An 18003-nucleotide genomic window follows, 5' to 3' on the forward strand; every position below is an offset into this window, starting at 1 on the left:
GCTTTGGGGTCATTATCACTTAAATGAACCACCACGTCAGATCAGAAGACTGGAGGCATGGCTTACCAGGGGCCTGGCGTTCGTTCAGTTATTTTTGGCCACCAGTGAGAGTAAATTACACTCTGTTTCATCTGTTCGGTTGCATTGTTATCTACAGTATATATTGAGCACAGATTGTAATTTTTTAAAATTATTATTATCTTGCTTTTAAATGTCATGACTTCCGCCGAAGTTGGTTCCTCTCCTTGTTCGGGCGGCGTTTGGCGTCGCCGGTCTTCTAGCCATCATTGATCCATTTTTCATTTTCCATTTGTTTTGTCGTCTTCCCACACACCTGGTTTCAATTCCATCCTTACATGTTGTGTATTTAACTCTCTGTTCCCCCCATGTCCTTGTCTGGAATTGTTTGTTGTAAGTGATTGTGCACATTATTCTGGTGGCGATGGGTTTCGTACCCATTGTATTGATTGTTCTGTTTATGGTGATTTTTATTATTAAACTATGCCATTGTAACACAGTTTTTGCTCTCCTGTGCCTGACTTCTCTGCCACCAGTACGCACCCCTTATTTTAAAATATATTTTATGAGTGTCACGATCGTCGTAAGAAGCGGACCAAAGTGCAGCGTGGTGTGAATGCATCATTTAATAGATGACAAAAAACACGAAGTAAACTGTACAAAAACAATAAACAAATAACGACCGTGACGCTATCATAAGAACTGTGCTGACACAAGCAACTAACATAGACAATCACCCACAAACAAACAGTGAAACCCAGGCTACCTAAGTATGATTCTCAATCAGAGACAACTAATGACACCTGCCTCTGATTGAGAACCATACTAGGCCGAAACATAGAAATCCCCAAATCATAGAAAAACAAACATTGACTGCCCACCCCAACTCACGCCCTGACCATACTAAATAATGACAAAACAAAGGAAATAAAGGTCAGAACGTGACAATGAGTTCCTCAAGTGCCTACACAGAGTTACCACATTGTTCTAATATTGAAATAATAATCTTAACAATTTTATGTTGGAATATGTAGTGCAAAAATATTGAATGAAAAGTGACGTTTGCAGTGTACAAACTTAACGTGATGAACAGGAATGAAATGTACTCTCACGGGTGGCCAAATATAACTATCTGAATGTGTGTTTTGTCCACTATTTACCCAGTGCTGGGTTGTTTTTAACTCAGCATTTTTTTGTGTATCAGTGTTAGGACAGTTTAGCAGGTTTTAACCTTTTTTATTAGAGACATTTTGCACACAAGGCTCCATCTGTATTCACCAGTCGTATTTATGACACATTTTCTCTCTCTTTTTTTCTCCTTTCTTCTCAAAAATCTATATTCTTAAACAGTCTCCCATCACACATGCTTGAGCAGATATCAAAATTCTGGACCATGTGCGATAAGTAATCATGGCAATATGCCACCAATCTAAATAGTCTCCTAGCTACTGCATAGTTACCACGGGCCTAGCGTAAATCTGGAGTCCCGTAGTTATGATGCATTTAACATTGTTGACATTATGAAACAGCCGGCATGGTTATATGGGGATATCAGGGATGAACCCACTGCCAGAGGCTTATTAAATATACACACTGCTGTATGGCTGACTATGCCATGCTCCTTTATAATATGGGACTCTCTGAGCGGTTCTAACTTGAACACAGCCATTTCTAAGAGCCAATAAGATCATTACTCTCTTGTGAAGGTTTATATTTTTCTTCCTTTCCGACATTTTGTTTTTCATCTGCTCAGGGATGGTAGCTTTGAAAGGTTAAAGGAGGCCCATTTACAAATACATGTATAGTAGATGAAGGTCTTTTGTGAAATCGCGAGTTCATTCATTCCCCTCTCTTTTTCCTTCCCTAATTAGACAACATTGAACCATTGGTAAGCCTCTATATTCTCTCTCCCCTCTCATGCTCTCTCTCTCTCTCTCTCTCTCTCTCTCTCTCTCTCTCTCTCTCTCTCTCTCTCTCTCTCTCTCTCTCTCTCTCTCTCTCTCTCTCTCTCTCTCTCTCTCTCTCTCTCTCTCTCTCTCTCTCTCTCTCTCTCTCTCTCTCTCTCTCTCTCTCTCTCTCTCTCTCTCTCTCTAGGCCTAGTCCTCGACTTTTTCCTTTCACTATCAGTTCAATATGTTTTCCATTTACAAGGTTAGCACTGAACGCAGACTGAAATGTATTGAGCCTGCTCTCCAAATCCAATTGTGTGTGTCCATTTTCCTGGTGCTAATGTAGGGTAGAGACGCTTCATAAGGAGGCTGATGCTTTTATCAAGGACTGCTAAAACACCTAATGAAAGGCTACGTGTCACTCAATCTTTTGCCCTCCCTCTCACTCGCTCCCGCTAATGCTCAGCTGTGGGAAATATCCTTCTTTCCCTTTCTATATATTTACATATTCTTATTCCATTCCTTTACTTAGATTTGTGTGTATTAGGTAGTTGTTGTGGAATTGTTAGATTACTTTTTAGACATTGTCGGAACTAGAAGCACAAGCATTTCGCTACACTCGCAATAACATCTGCCAACCATGTGTATGTGACCAACAACATTTGATTTGATTTGATTTTTATGCCATCTGCCTGTTTTTGTCTGCTCCATGTAGACCACACTTACTGAACCTAGGTTTATCTCTATAGTATTGCTTCACATTTTAATTTCTACGTGTCTTAGACTGAAATGTACTGTATAATGTTACCATAATTGCATCGTGCATGTACACACATGCAAGCGCACACACCATAAGCTACAGCATATTGTTTGACAGTGAGTAACATCGTTGTGGGGCTCCCTCGTGATCAGAGTTCAAGGTTGAGACTGATTATGACACGGATATATATCCTGTCCTCCTCATAAAAAAAAAGATCTCTCCTCTCATCCTCTATGGTTGGAGCAAGGCAATTACAAAGAGACAGTGACTTAATGAGGAGCAAATAGGAGAGGAGAGACATATTAATCATCTCTGGATAACTTCCTGTAGCTGGGATATCATTCTGCCTCTCCTTAACATTTTCCCCTTCGCATCTCAAATCTTTTCGCATCTCTTATGTCGTAATTACTGCAGTCAGATAGTGGGCCTAAATCTTCTTTCGGGAGTTTGTAGTCAGCTCGGCACTACATTAGACTGAATATAGTTGTTATTAATGTCCTCTTTATTGTTTTATTATTGTGTTGTTATAGTTTGTTACAGGTTCTGGGTTTTTCCATTTATATTTTGAGGTTGGACTTTAGCACATATAGCTCGGCAACGATTGGTGTCACCTTGTTAGTCAGTATGGGCTACACCTGTGCTGGGCGCCATCTCGTTAGTGGGAAGGTGTTTCACCTGTGCTGGCCCAGATGCTATTTGAGAGTGGCTGGCCCATTGCGCCAGTTGTGTTGAGAGATGTGGAGGGCCAACACCTTTAGATTGTATGCCCTATTCTAAAAAAACAATTATTTATCTGATCTACCCTGGTTTTGGTTTTGCTCCACTTTTTGGTTTGCTTCCGGTCTAAGTTTGGTGTGGGTTTTTCTTTTGTTTGCCTCTTCTTGGGCAAATTTAGTTGGCATTCATGGTGGGTGTCTTTTAGGTTCCAGTTGAACCCCTCTTACAAGTTGTAGTATTACAAGACGCATAGGGGACCGGTGGATTTACTTGAGGAGTGTGGAGTAGGCTCAACATCACATAACAAGGTTGAAAAGGGGTGTCAGGCTACATTGTATTAGGTTTTGTTTTGTTGTGGTTATGTTCCCCCAGAAGAGGTTTAAGCAGTGCAGAGATGAGGTATACCCTTTTAGAGGTCTGCCCATCTGTGTATGTCTGTCTGTCCAGGAGAGCCTTCTTTTCTTCCATTACAGAGGTGGAGGTGCCTCACGTATAGAGACAGATTTATTGGGCTGTTCCCCCGAGTCTCCCAGGCTCTTCAGTGTGTGCGTGTGCGTGTGTGTCGGGGAGAGTGGAGCTGGGGAGAGGGCTGGACGTGTTTCCATTGCTAATGATGACAGGGAGAAGAGAACCACAGATACGTCAGACAGAATCCTACAGCCTTATAGCCCTTAGCCTTGCCCTGGTACAGATGTCTTTGACTGACTTATACCAGCCAGACATGTACAGTAAGAACCCCATTATTTATGATTTCTCTCTCATACATTGTACTATAACGTCAATGTCCCTTGGCACATTTGGTACTAGTGGTATACATTTTGTAATTATTTCTGATATACAGTACCACTCAAAAGTTTGGACACACCTACTCGTTCAAGGGTTTTTCTTTATTTTGACTATTTTCTACATTGTAGAATAATAGTGAAGACATCACAACTATGAAATAACACATATGGAATCATGTAGTAACCAAAAAAGTGTTAAACACATCAACATATGTGACCGACCGGCTCAAATCGATCTTACGTATTAAAATGTTTAATTGTGTTTTTTACATTGCATAAAAGTAGAGACTCAGAGCTACAAAACAGTATATCATACACTACAGTTGAGGAACATTGGGAAAGTAATTCTGCTTTGAAAGTTGATCAACTTCTAAACTCACTTTTGAGAAAATGGCCTTTGAATGTTTTGGTACTACTATTGGAGAGCCATTCTTTGTCTACACCCATTTCCAGACATCTGTGAGAGAGAACAGCTCACTAAACATTACTCGTTCTAGCAGAGCTGTTTAGACTGTTATGTAATTCAGAGCGTTGGTGACAGCAACTATGCTATCAGATTGTCCATTTGTAAATTCAGAGCGTTTTGCTTTCAGAGCGCACACCGGACGTAAATTCATCAGATATTCTGCACTCTCTGGCACACTCAGACGAGAGTGCTCGGAAATCGGAGTAGATGGTCAGACTGAATTGACGAACGCAATGGTAACTTGCATAGTGGAGTCTTTTGTTAAAACATGTAGCCAGGTAAACAATAAACCATAATCACAACTCATGACGTTACTATCCTGCATGAATACACAGGTATCTAACCAACCAGGTTCAATGTTAGTTAGCTACCATTAGACTATAGCTAGCTAAACAAATGGCTCTGAGATTCAAAAATAAGGCCATACACATAACGTTAGGTAAACAATGCACCGTAATCACAACTCATGATGTTCATTATTCATTCATAACTGCACGGCCAGGCACGACTCCAACACCACCATTAAGTTTGCTGATAACACAACAGTGGTAGGCCTGATCACCAACAATGTTGAGGCAGCATATAGGGATGAGGTCAGAGACCTGGCCATTGGGTGCCAGGACAACAACCTCTCCCTCAACGTGATCAAGACTAAGGAGATGATTGTGGACTACAGGAAAAGGAGGACCGAGCATGCCCCCATTCTCATCGACTGGGCTGTAGTGGAGCAGGTTGAGAGCTTCAAGTTCCTTGGTGTCCACATCACCAACAAACTATCATAGTCCAAGCACACCAAGACAGCCGTAAAGAGGGGACGACAAAACCTATTTCCCGCCAGGAGACTGAAAAGATTTGGCATGGGTCTTCAGATCCTCAAAATGTTATACTGGTTGCATAACTGCCTGGTATGGCAACTGATCTGCATCTGATGGCAAGGCACTACATAGGGTAGTATGTATGGCCCAGTACATTACTGGGGCCAAGCTTCCTGCCATCCAGGACCTCTATTCCAGGCGGTGTCAGAGGATTGTCAAAAATTGTCAAAGACTCCAGTCACCCTAGTCATAGACTGGTCTCTCTGCTACCACATGGCAAGCGGTACCGGAGCGCCATGTCTAGGTCCAAGAGGCTTCTAAACAGCTTCTACCCACAAGCCATAAGTCTCCTGAACAGCTAATCAAAAGGTTACACAGATTATTCACATTGTCCCCCCTATTTAACGCTGCTTCTACTCTCTGTTATTATCTATGTATAAATCACTTTAATAACTCTAACTACATGTATATTTTACCTCAATTTCCTTGACTAACTGGTGCCCCTGCACATTGACTCTGTACCGATACCCCCTGTGTATAGCCTCGCAATTGTTATTTTGCTGCTGCTCTTTAATTATTTGTTACTTTTATTTCTTATTTTTCTTTAGGTGTTTTTCTTTAAACTGCATTGTTGGTTCAGGGCTTGTAAGTCGGCATGTCATTGTAAGGTCTACTACACCTGTTGTATTTGGCACATGTGACAAATTACATTTGATTTGATTTACTGCCTTGCATGAATCTGCAGGTATCTATCCAACCAGGTTCAATGTTAGCTAGCTAACATTATACTATAGCAAGCCAAGCAAATGGCTCTTTTTGTCAACATTAGAAACATGTAATATCTGAACATGTAGCTATCTAGACGATCTTACCCATATACATCATTAATGGTTGGACGTGTCTCCTGTCGGATGCCATGGTTGCCCTTAGTTTTAAGATGTAATCCGGAGATAGGTTTTTTCTCCATCTCCTTAGCTATCATACTCTAATTCCACGGATTTCAAAACTCAGTCCTCCAGAAAGTGGAGAGCAACACCTATGCAGTTTTAATACACAATACATAAAAAATCTGTGTTAAACAGGATTAACTAGACATACTAACCAGCTCAAATTGACAGAAGCGCGCTATATGGCAGACCACTCATTATCTCAGCCAATCATGGCTAGCAGGAAGGTTGCTGACTTTTTCTTTGGCTTTACCAACTAGGCTCATAATTTAACAATTTTATTCATATTTACAGATGGCATAAAAGTTTGTTATAATTGTTTTAATTAATTAACCTTCATTTAACTAGGCAAGTCAGTTAAGAACAAATTCTTATTTACAATGATGGCCTAGGAACAGTGGGATAACTGCCTCGTTCAGGGGCAGAACGACAGATTTTACCTTGTCAGCTCGGTGATTCGATCTAGCAATCTTTCAGTTACTGGCCCAATGGTTTAACCACTAGGATAACTGCAGCCCCATTAAGGGACATGAAAGTTCACATTTTCGAGGCATTTCTGCCCAAAAACACATTTTTATTAAAACATTTTTTTGTTTACGTTCAAACGGCTCTCCTGTGAAGTAGTGACCCGCAACATACGCCTAGCTTCCTGAAACGGTCACATATTTGAGATTCTTCAAAGCAGCCACCCGTTGCCTTGATGACAGCTTTGCACACTTTTGGCATTTTCTTTATTTTGGCTATTTTCTACATTGTAGAATAATAGTGAAGACATCAAAGCTCTGAAATTACAAATGGAATCATGTAGTAACCAAAAAAGTGTTAAACAAATCGATATATTTTATATTTGAGATTCTTCAAATAGCCACCCTTTGCCTTAGTAGCGCTTATACAGCCTGGAGGTGTGTTGGGTCATTGTCTTGTTGAAAAACGAATGATAGTCCCACTAAGCTCAAACGATTTGGGATGGCGTATCACTGCAGAATGCCGTGGTAGCCATGCTGGTTAAGTGTGCTTTGAATTCTAAAGAAGTGGATGACAGTTTCACAAGCAAAGCACCCCCACACCTCCTCCTCCATGCTTCAAGGTGGGAACCATACATGCAGAGATCATCCGTTCATCTACTCTGCATCTCACAAAGACAGTGGTTGGAATAAAAAATCTAAAATTTGGACTCATCAGAGCAAAGGACAGATTTCCACCGGTCTAATGTCCATTGCTTGTGTTTCTTGGCCCAAGCAAGTATCTTCTTCTTATTAGTGTCATTTAGTAGTGGTTTCTTTGCAACAATTCGACCATAAAGGTCTGATTCACGCAGTCTCCTCTGAACAGTTGGTGTTGAGATGATTCGGTTACTTGAACTCTGTTAAGCATTTATTTGGGCTGCAATTTCTGAGGCTGGTAACTCAAATTAACGTATCCTCTGCAGCAGAGTAACTCTGGGTCTTCCTTTCCTGTGGAAGTCCTCATGAGAGCCAGTTTCATCATGGCGTTTGATGTTTTTTGAGACTGCACATTGTCCGGATTGACTGACCTTCATGTCTTAAAGTAATGATGGACTTTTGTTTCTCTTTGCTTATTCGAGCTGTTCTTGCCATAATATGGATTTGGTCTTTTACCAAATAGGGCTATCTTCTGTATACCACCCCTACCTTGTCACAACAAAACTGATTGGCTCAAACGCATTAAGAAGAAACTAAATTCCACAAATTAACTTTTAACAAGGCACACCTGTTAATTGAAATGCATTCCAGGTGACTAGCTCATGAAGCTGGTTGAGAGAATGCCAAGCATGTGCAAAGCTGTCAAGGAAAATGATGGCTACTTTGAAGTATCTCAAATATAAAATATATTTTGATTTGTTTAACACTTTTTTGGTTACTGCATGATCCCATATGTGTTAATTCATAGTTTTGATGTCTTCACTATTATTCTACAATGTAGAAAATAGTCCAAATAAAGAAAAACCCTTAGGTGTGAGTAGGTGTGCCCAATCTTTTGACTGGTACTGTATAATTCTGTATCTAGAACCCTGCTACACACTAAGAAAATAGGGTTCTTCAAGGGTTCTTTGCGAATGGTGATGGTTCTCAAAGAACCCTTTTAGTCAATGGTTCTTTGCCCTTCACAAAAGGGCTCTTTGCTCTTTTAATGATAATTAAAATGTAGGAGCAGTGGCTCATTAGAATATCCTGGGGCGTGGTTTGTGTACAGCTAATTTTGTGCAATGACACTGAGTGAGTGTCATTCCAGCTTATCTACTCTGTTGTGTTATGCTATTATATTTTATATATGATTATGGTTACTGTGACAGTGTTTTGTGAAGTACTCACGTATGGCCTTGTGTCAACTGAGAATGGTTGACTAAGTCAGTAGTTCTCAAGTCTCTCCTCAGGGGACGCCCAGATGTTCCAGAACTAGCACAACCTAATTCAACTTGTTAATAAACAAAATAATAAAACCTATGGAGTTTTAACAATATAATTTGGATAACCAGAATAAAACATCCTTTATAGTTATTTTAAAGGATCTACAAAGAACTAGTCATGGGAAACATTGGCTTTCTGAATGTTTCGGAGCTTTCATCAAATTGTGCCGAAAAACAGTTACTCTGAGCTTCATTATCGGTTTAAAATGCATATTAGTGACATCTGCTTGTCAACAATAAATAGCCACGTGTGATTATCAGATGGACATTTGTATACTATATAGTACCAAATAGGGGTTATTTGGATGTAGCCATATGTGATCCCTTTACGGTGCTAAATATAACCTTTTTTTGAAGGTTCTATAAAGAACCACGCTCATAAGGTTCTAAATTGAACTTAGAATGGGCTATCGAGTGGCGCAGCGGTGTAAGGCACTGCATCTCAGTGCAAGAGGCGTCACTGCAGTCCCTGGTTTGAATCCAGGCTGCATCACATCCGGCTGTGATTGGGAGTCCCATAGAGCGGCACACAATTGGCCCAACATTGTCCAGGTTTGGCCGGGGTAGGCCATCATTGTAAATAAGAATTTGTTCTTAACTGACTTGTCTAGTTAAATGACATTTTAAAAAGGGTTCCATGAAGAACCATCAATGAAAGGTTCACTGTAGCACCACAAAAAGGGTTCTGCCATGGTTACAAATTCCAAAGAAACTTTGCTTAATCAGTACATTACTGTAAAGAAGTGCTTTCTTTACAGTAATATACTGTTAACGCAAAGTTACTTTGGAATTTATGGTAACATACTGTAACTTTTTTTTACAGTGAGTAACAGGTTGGCTGCCAGTAAGTTACCATAAAAACAAGTACACTTTTTACTGTCTCTGGAAAAGCTGGGGGTCGCCAAGGAGAGAATTGAGAACCACTGATTTAATCAAGTGTTCTCAATTGACACCAGGGCATATGTGATCCTTTTCAAAATGAACCGTCACTGGCCATTGTCATATTAAACATGTACTTGCATAACACAGCAGATTAGATCCACTGGAATGACACTCTCAATCCACAGTTGCACAAAAAAAGATGTGAGCAAACCACACACCAAAATATTTGTATGAGCCACCCTCCTTACATTTGAATTATCACAAAAAGAGGAATGAACCCTTTTCTGAACTGCAAAGAACCATTGAAGGCCTCAAAGGGTTCTTTGAGTTATTATGGTCCCACATAGGACCATCACCCTTCCAAAAGAACACTTGAGGGATCTTATTTTCTAAATGTGTAGCCACTGCATTATAATTGATGGCTGCTATTGAGGATTGGAAATACAGCTGCTATTCCAGGGTCTAAAATACTTACATTTACCTGGAATTGTGGTGAAAGAGATGGGTAAGTGCACCCCAGAGTAAGTGCACCCCAGAGTAAGTGCACCCCAGAGTAAGTGCACCCCAGAGTAAGTGCACCCCAGAGTAAGTGCACCCCAGAGGTAAATGCATAAAGTTGCATATATCTGAGCTGTCAGTCACACAAGGGCTCACACACACACATACAGGTACGCACGCAATCACACACACACACACACACACACACACACACACACACACACACAGACAGATCTATGTCCTTCAGTTTGAGGTGCAGTTTCCATTCTCCATCGCGTGCTGTGATGTTGTCCCTCTCCGCAGTGAAACTCGAAGAAATAAGTGTTGTTCTCAGATCGTTCATTGCTAATGACAATTGAAGGACAGCTACTTGTATTGTACTAACATCTACAACTACTGAAACAAAACTTTTCTTTCGTTTTCTGCTTGTACTGTACTCTGAGTGTGTTCCTTTCAGTTCAGTTGTTTCTGAACAGTAGTAGACTCTTGGAATCATGTCAACATTATCTTACAATGTAGATGTAGTGTTCTAGTCATTTAGCAGACACTCTTATCCAGAGCGAGTTACAGAAGCAATTAGGGTTAGGTGGCTTGCTCAAGGGCACACGGACAAATTTTTCACCTAGTCGGCTCTGGGATTCAAACCAGCCCAAATGCAAATCCTCTAGAGTTTCCTGTGTTTATTTCCAGTACTTTATGCCTATAGTGTTAACTTCTGTTCTGTGTGTGGATGTGTCAGCTTTTTCTGTGCTGAATATATCTCTGTCTGAGCCAGGCTGGGAGAGCATAAGGACGCTTCTCAGGCCTTGATGTTGCTGCTGAGTTCTTCGTTTCAGACCATCCAACGCTCTGAAAAGCTATGTAATGAATTCACATTATTTTGTGCTGCAGCAGTGTTAAACCAGCTAGTTTTGTGGGGTTTGCACACTGTAAGCAGTTCTGTATTTTTGGACTTCAAACTCACTGGGTTGGAGTCAAGGCCCAATATAGCCTTCTGGTCAAAATGTCGCAATGAACTATAGACCCCTTTCCAGTACACGACAAACTGACGTCATGTACAGATGTGCGCAACTCTTGACTGCAGTAAGAAAGCCATTGCCATCTGCACCCATTCAACATTTGTATTACTTCCAAACAAAATAACTTTATGTGGGGGTTCTCATACAACGCTCACAACGATGTTTTGATTCTTGCTTGAATATTATATTTGGTTGTGATCTTTGCAAAATAATTATTTTGGATGCAGAAGTTAGCTAGAATGTTAACACTGATTGATATAGGCTATAGCAAAAATCTAGCCAGAGAGACATTTTACTGGTTGAAGTAGACATTTTTGAAGTATAATGCAGTTGATTTGTGATGATGACAAAAAACGAGCCGTACAATCTAATTATATTCCAAAAAGTAGTGTGAAATGCACTCATAAGCAACATGTAATTAGAGGCTTGTTGTTGTTGTTGTTGTTGTTGCTGTTGCTAGCATTCTATAAGAACTCCCCGTGTTCTTCCACCATCTTACAATGTTTGCAAACACAGGAAAGGGTCTAGATGGAAGCATTAAATAATGTGCGGCTATTACCATCCCTATTCCAGTCATAACTGTGGCTTGTCGAGCGCGCTCTCCGTTAGTGTTGTCACGATACCAGAATTTTGACTTCGATACCACATTCAGTATCACGATACTCGATACCATCACCATGCTCAAGACCAAAATGATACCACAACGGTACCCCGGCAACAACAGAAAAGAAGGTGTATTAGCCAACGTCACAGAATGGCACTCGATCCGGAGAGATGAACTCAGCTAATGCTGTTTAATTGTTAGGCGTCTTTTGAGTTCAGTATGTATTCTTTTTGCAGAGAAAGCCATGTATGCATCAATTAATCAATTATCCAATAATAAAATCCATTTCAATTGTTTTTATAATTGAATGGTAAACCGCTATTTATAAACTAGGTAACTCAAGATGTAGCCTAGGCCTATTCACAATACAGGTGAATGCATCTTCAATAGGAGTGTGTGCCTGCATTGAGTTGTTGAGCTTGTTTTGACTGGTTTCATGGGGCTACAGATAAAAAGCAATCCGTTTCCTTTTCATTTGGGACCATAACGCAAAATATGCAGACTTTAACAACTTCGTTCATTCACTTGATCATCTCCCTCACGCAGAGATACTGGTAAAAAAAAGTATCTTTGCCTCATGTCTCCTTCACCGTATCAACTGGCTCTGCATGCAAAGCTGAGTAAAGAGACAGCGCACACTGTTATGATATAAGACATTGCTATTTCTATGAACAATGTGTTGATCACTATTATCAAAAATAAGTCCCCCAAAAATGTACGATTGCTTGTCGTCTGTAGCCCCATGATTAAGTAAATGAATAAAGTTGTGAAAATCTGCATATCTTTTGTGTTCTGGTTCGCAGAAGTCTCGGCATGCTCTGCCACACTACTCTCCGTGTTGTTAACTCGTTATTATGTCCTCTGGCGCTAACTGTGTCTTGTTGAGAATTATCGCTAGCTCTTTACGAGGTGGGGAAACACTACACTCATCATCATGTTATGAGAACCCCTCTTCTCCATTCTAAAGGCACATGGTTTAGTCCTGTTAGCTAGCTATTAGATGCTGGTCGAAGATTACTACTCGACCACGTAGGATCCTTGGAAGAAGTGCTCTCAGAAATGTCATGTACGTAAGTGTTTTATTTCCTGGACTAGTAATGTAATGTTCAATTCAGTGTAGTGGATTGGTCATGAGGAGTAATCTAGTGGTTTTATAGAGTTATGCTCAGTCCTGGATGTCAGTTTGACATCTGGGTTAGGTAATCGTGACCTGGATGGGGAGTTTATGCACGGTGCATGTTTCCTATGTTCTATTCATATACAGGGCATTTGCCTGCAGGCTTTTATCAGAGCTCTGTTTAACTGTCCATAACACACACAGAAACAGATGACCACACACACACACACACACACACACACACACACACACACACACACACACACACACACACACACACACACACACACACACACACACACATGCCCTATCAGATTGAGCAGGATCTGAGAGAAGTCCTGCCCAGAGAGACAGAGAGAGAGAGAGAGAGGGCAGGGGAGCAAGCAAACCCTACCATCCTCTCCGCTGTGCTATTCTCATTCTGAGCCATCATCCTCCCTTCATCCCACCGCCCGCTGGAGACTTAGCACCAGCTCACTGGCCAGAACCGGCTCCACCAGGGGTTACCAGGAGCTTACTGGCGGCATGAGCCCATACGGGAAACGGTGCACCACTGCCCAACAGCGACCCTCCTACCGTCCTGCCCTACAGCTGACACTGTGATGTTTTCTGAACCGTGGTCTCACTGCCACAAAAAACATTCATATTAACTCTGATTTTATATTGAGAACATGTTGATGATTTTCTGATGTTCTATTTGTTTGCATTAGAATATCTGCCGCAGAGAAGGAGGAAACGCTGATGGACCATGTCAGGTGTGAACGCAGTGAGCTTCACTTACTTCTCTATCCCCTATTAGATCCAACACAGAGGGAAGGTAGAGGTGTGTGTGTGTGTGTGTGTGTGTGTGTGTGTGTGTGTGTGTGTGTGTGTGTGTGTGTGTGTGTGTGTGTGTGTGTGTGTGTGTGTGTGTGTGTGTGTGTGTGTGTGTGTGTGTGTCCACGTGCCACACCTGAGCAGTGTTAGCACATTTGACTGCCACCTGGTGCAGTACAAGGCACTGATCTAGTACGCTGCTCCGGGACTAGACTATAGCCAGGAGCTGAAGATACAAGAGCATAATCAAGACTTAATTACCATTCACCACCCTCTCTCTGTCTGTGTCTACCCCTTCTCTCTCTCTCTCTCTCTGTCTCTGAATTCTAACTGTTTTATACCTGGGTTCTTAAAGCTGGCTGTGCATGGGCTATTTAATCTCTCTCTCCCTTTCTCTGTTTGAGTTCTAACCACTTAACTGTTTTTAACCTGGGTTCTTTAAACTGGGCTATTTATTTATTTAATCTCTCTCTCTCTCTCTCTCTCTCTCTCTCTCTCTCTCTCGCTCTCTCTCACACACACACACACACACACAAGCTTATTTCATTCTTTAATGTGTCTGTGGACAGCTTGGGGCACTCAGCGTGTCAGACCTGGTGTTTTACAGCCTGCCTTTGCTCACAGGCCATAGCAAATCAGTTATTGATACTCATGCTGCAATGGAAATCAAGCCTCCGTGTGTTATTTAGCTACAATTCCACCATGTTCACTGACTTATGGTAAAAGCAATCAAATCATCTGAAGTGAATAATAAGCATTTCTATTTCAAAACCAAAAGACATAATATTTCACATCTCAACTCCATGAGCTTCAAAAGAGATGCTTACTTTGTCTCTAAATAGAAATGACACAAAAAATATATATATATAAAAAATAAGTGTGTTCATAGTAATTAATAGTAATTCAGCTTACTTGCCACAGTGTGTGTACCTGTTGCCCATCACCAAGTGTAGCCAGCTCTGGAAAGTAAACTACATATACAGCACATTTGTGATGAGAATTTTAACACCCACAGTGTTAAACTAACACTTTTAAAAGTGTCAATAAATACTATGGGTGTAATACTCCGGGTGTCGTGGGTGTGGAGTCAAACGCAGGAGACAGAGAGTGCAATGCTGTGCTCTTTAATTGCACCAACGCACCACAGAGTGCTCACAATAATAACAGCCCCAAAACACAGGGAATGAAAAATGACTACTGAAAAATGCACGACCAGGAACTAACACTTTCCTCTACTACAGAGCCGAAGGTTACAATAAATAATCCCGCACAACAACCAGGCGGGCCGGCTGTCTAATAAAGACAAACTAATCATCACAAACAGGTGCTACCAATAAACATACAAGGAGGGGGAGGAAAGACAATCAGTGGCAGCTAATAGGCCGGTGACGACGACCGCCGAGCGCCACCCGACCGGGAAAGGAAACCACCCTCGGTCGGACTCGTGACAATGGGTAAATTCTTTAAACTTTCTCAGTGTTAGGGAATTAACACCTGTGGTGTTACGTAACCCATTTTGGGGTGTTGTTTTAACACTGTATTTGCATATTTATATCCCAGGGTGCCTTTCGAGTGAATTTTAGCAGTACCCGTACCAACCATGACTGTGTACGCTAGTGACAGAGACATGATTTTTGTTTTTATCGGCTTTCAGTCCTGTAGCCTTCACCAAGTGATTATTTTATTAATCACTTTTAGTTTATGGCGTTATATTGCTTTTTTTTTACTGTACCATACTTCAACAACATAGGTTTACCCCAACAGAGTGGCCTGAAACTACTGGTTTTCATGCCACATCAGCAAGTCATATTTTGCTGGTTTACAAAGAGTCATATTATTCCTATTGGAATCCAGACCGAGCAACATGTACTTTAAGAATAGTACAGGGATTGAATTGAATAAGTAACTGAACATGGAACAAAACAAGAAACACGAGTAGGGTACAGACATGAAACACAGGAACAGAAACAATAACACCTGGGGAAAGAACCATAGGGAGTGACAGATACAGTTGAAGTCGGAAGTTTACAAACATTTCAATTCAGTTTTTCCACAATTCCTGACATTTAATCCTAGTAAAAATCCCCTGTTTTAATTCAGTCAGAATCACCACTTAATTTTAAGAATGTGAAATGTCAGTATAATAGTAGAAAGAGAGATCTGTTTCAGCTTTTATTTCTTTCATCACATTCCCAGTGGGTCAGAAGTTCACATACACTCGATTAGTATTTGGTAGCATTGGCTTTGAATTGTTTAACTTGGGTCAAACGTTTCAGGTAGCCTTCCACAAACTTCCCACAATAAGTAGGGTGAATTTTGGCCCATTCCTCCTGACAGAGCTGGTGTATCTGAGTCAGGTTTGTGGGCCTCCTTTCTCGCACACGCTTTTTCAGTTCTGCCCACACATTTTCTATAGGATTGAGGTCAGGGCTTTGTGATGGCCACTCCAATACCTTGACTTCGTTGTCCTTAAGCCATTTTTTCACACATTTTGCCACACCAGTCCCTCCTGCAGCAAAGCACCCCCACAACATGATGCTGCCAACACCCCCTTGCTTCACAGTTGGGATGATGTTCTTCGGGCTTGCAAGCCTCCCCCTTTTTCCTCCAAACATAATGATGGTCATTATGGCCAAACATTTCTATTTTGTTTCATCAGACCAGAGGATATTTCTCCAAAAAGTATGATCTTTGTCCCCATGTGCAGTTGCAAAACGTAGTCTGGCTTTTTATGGCAGTTTTGGTGCAGCGGCTTCTTTCTTGCTAAGCTGCTTTTCAGGTTATGTAGATATAGGACTTGTTTTTACTGTGGATACAGATACTTTTGTAGCTGTTTCCTCCAGCATCTTCACAAGGTCCTTTTTTGTTGTGATTGATTTGCACTTTTCGAACCAAAGTACATTCATCCCATGGTGTGTATATATTACTGTTTAGGTGTTAGGTGTTTGGTGTTTGGAAATTGCTCCCAAGGATGAACCAGACTTGTGGAGGTCTACAATTTATTTTGATTTCCCATGATGTCAAGCAAAGAGGCACTGAGTTTTGAAGGTAGGCCTTGAAATACATCCACAGGTACACCTCCAGTTGACTCAAATTATGTCAATTAGCCCATCAGAAGCTTCGAAAGCCATGACATCATTTTTCGGGGGTTTTCCGAGCTGTTCAAAGGCACAGTCAACTTAGTGTATGTACACCTCTGACCCACTGGAATTGTGATACAGTGAATTATAAGTGAAATAATCTGTCTGTAAACAATTGTTGGAAAAAAGACTTGTGTCATGCACAAAGTAGATGTCCTAACCAGCTTGCCAAAACTATAGTTTGTTAACAAGAAATTTGTGGAGTGGTTGAAAAACAAGTTTTAATGACTCCAACCTAAGTGTATGTAACTTCCGACTTCAACTGTGTAGTTGAGCTAATCAGGAAGGTGATGGAGTCCAGGTGAGTCTCGTAATGATGGTGGCAGGTGTGCGTAATAATGAATCAACTCACTCTGTCTTTCCTGCGCTGATTAACGTTCTATGTCTCCAGGTAGGGGGTTAAGTGTATGTGTGGGTGGGTGGAAGGAGGTGTGAGAGGGCATGAACCCTGTAAGAGAGCAAAATTGAGCTCAGCCCGACCACTTACTGCGTCCCACTATATTGAGGTTAAATCGTTTACTCATGAATTCAATATGCTGGATTAGCATGGTCTGGATCTTGGTTCTCTTCAGCAGATCTTGGTTTCTGTCCAGGTATGAAAATCAGCAGACCCAATCACTAAAGTAGAGGCATAGGCCAGTGATGGGGTCAGGCAGCTATGTTAGTGTTGGGGTCAGGCAGCTATGGTAATGTTGGGGTCAGGCAGCTATGGTAGTGTTGGGGTCAGGCAGCTATGGTAGTGTTGGGGTCAGGCAGCTATGGTAGTGTTGGGGTCAGGCAGCTATGGTGGTGGTGAGGTCAGGCAGCTATGGTGGTGGTGGGGTCAGGCAGCTATGGTAGTGGTGGGGTCAGGCAGCTATGGTAGTGTTGGGGTCAGGGAGCTATGGTAGTGTTGGGGTCAGGCAGCTATGGTAGTTTGGGGTCAGGCAGCTATGGTAGTGGTGGGGTCAGGCAGCTATGGTGGTGTTGGGATCAGGCAGCTATGGTAGTTTGGGGTCAGGCAGCTATGGTGGTGGTGGGGTCAGGCAGCTATGGTAGTGGTGGGGTCAGGCAGCTATGGTAGTGGTGGGGTCAGGCAGCTATGGTAGTGGTGGGGTCAGGC

The 18003-nt window shown here is 41.5% G+C and overlaps 1 protein-coding gene across 4 annotated transcripts in view; it reads left to right on the forward strand.

Moving 5' to 3' along the window:
* The window catches only part of ca10a (carbonic anhydrase Xa), a 313370-nt gene that overhangs the window by 144749 nt on the left and 150618 nt on the right, over positions 1-18003 (forward strand). For 3 of the 4 annotated variants that reach the window (XM_042306024.1, XM_042306026.1, XM_042306025.1), the window contains one exon: positions 13656-13700. The exons of the other annotated variant lie outside the window; for it this stretch is intronic. In XM_042306024.1, coding sequence (XP_042161958.1) covers positions 13656-13700 — 45 coding nt within the window. The remainder of the gene's footprint in view (positions 1-13655; positions 13701-18003) is intronic. 4 annotated transcript variants of the gene reach the window in all.

Source organism: Oncorhynchus tshawytscha, linkage group LG25, assembly GCF_018296145.1.
Source record: "Oncorhynchus tshawytscha isolate Ot180627B linkage group LG25, Otsh_v2.0, whole genome shotgun sequence".
NCBI lineage: Eukaryota > Metazoa > Chordata > Actinopteri > Salmoniformes > Salmonidae > Oncorhynchus > Oncorhynchus tshawytscha.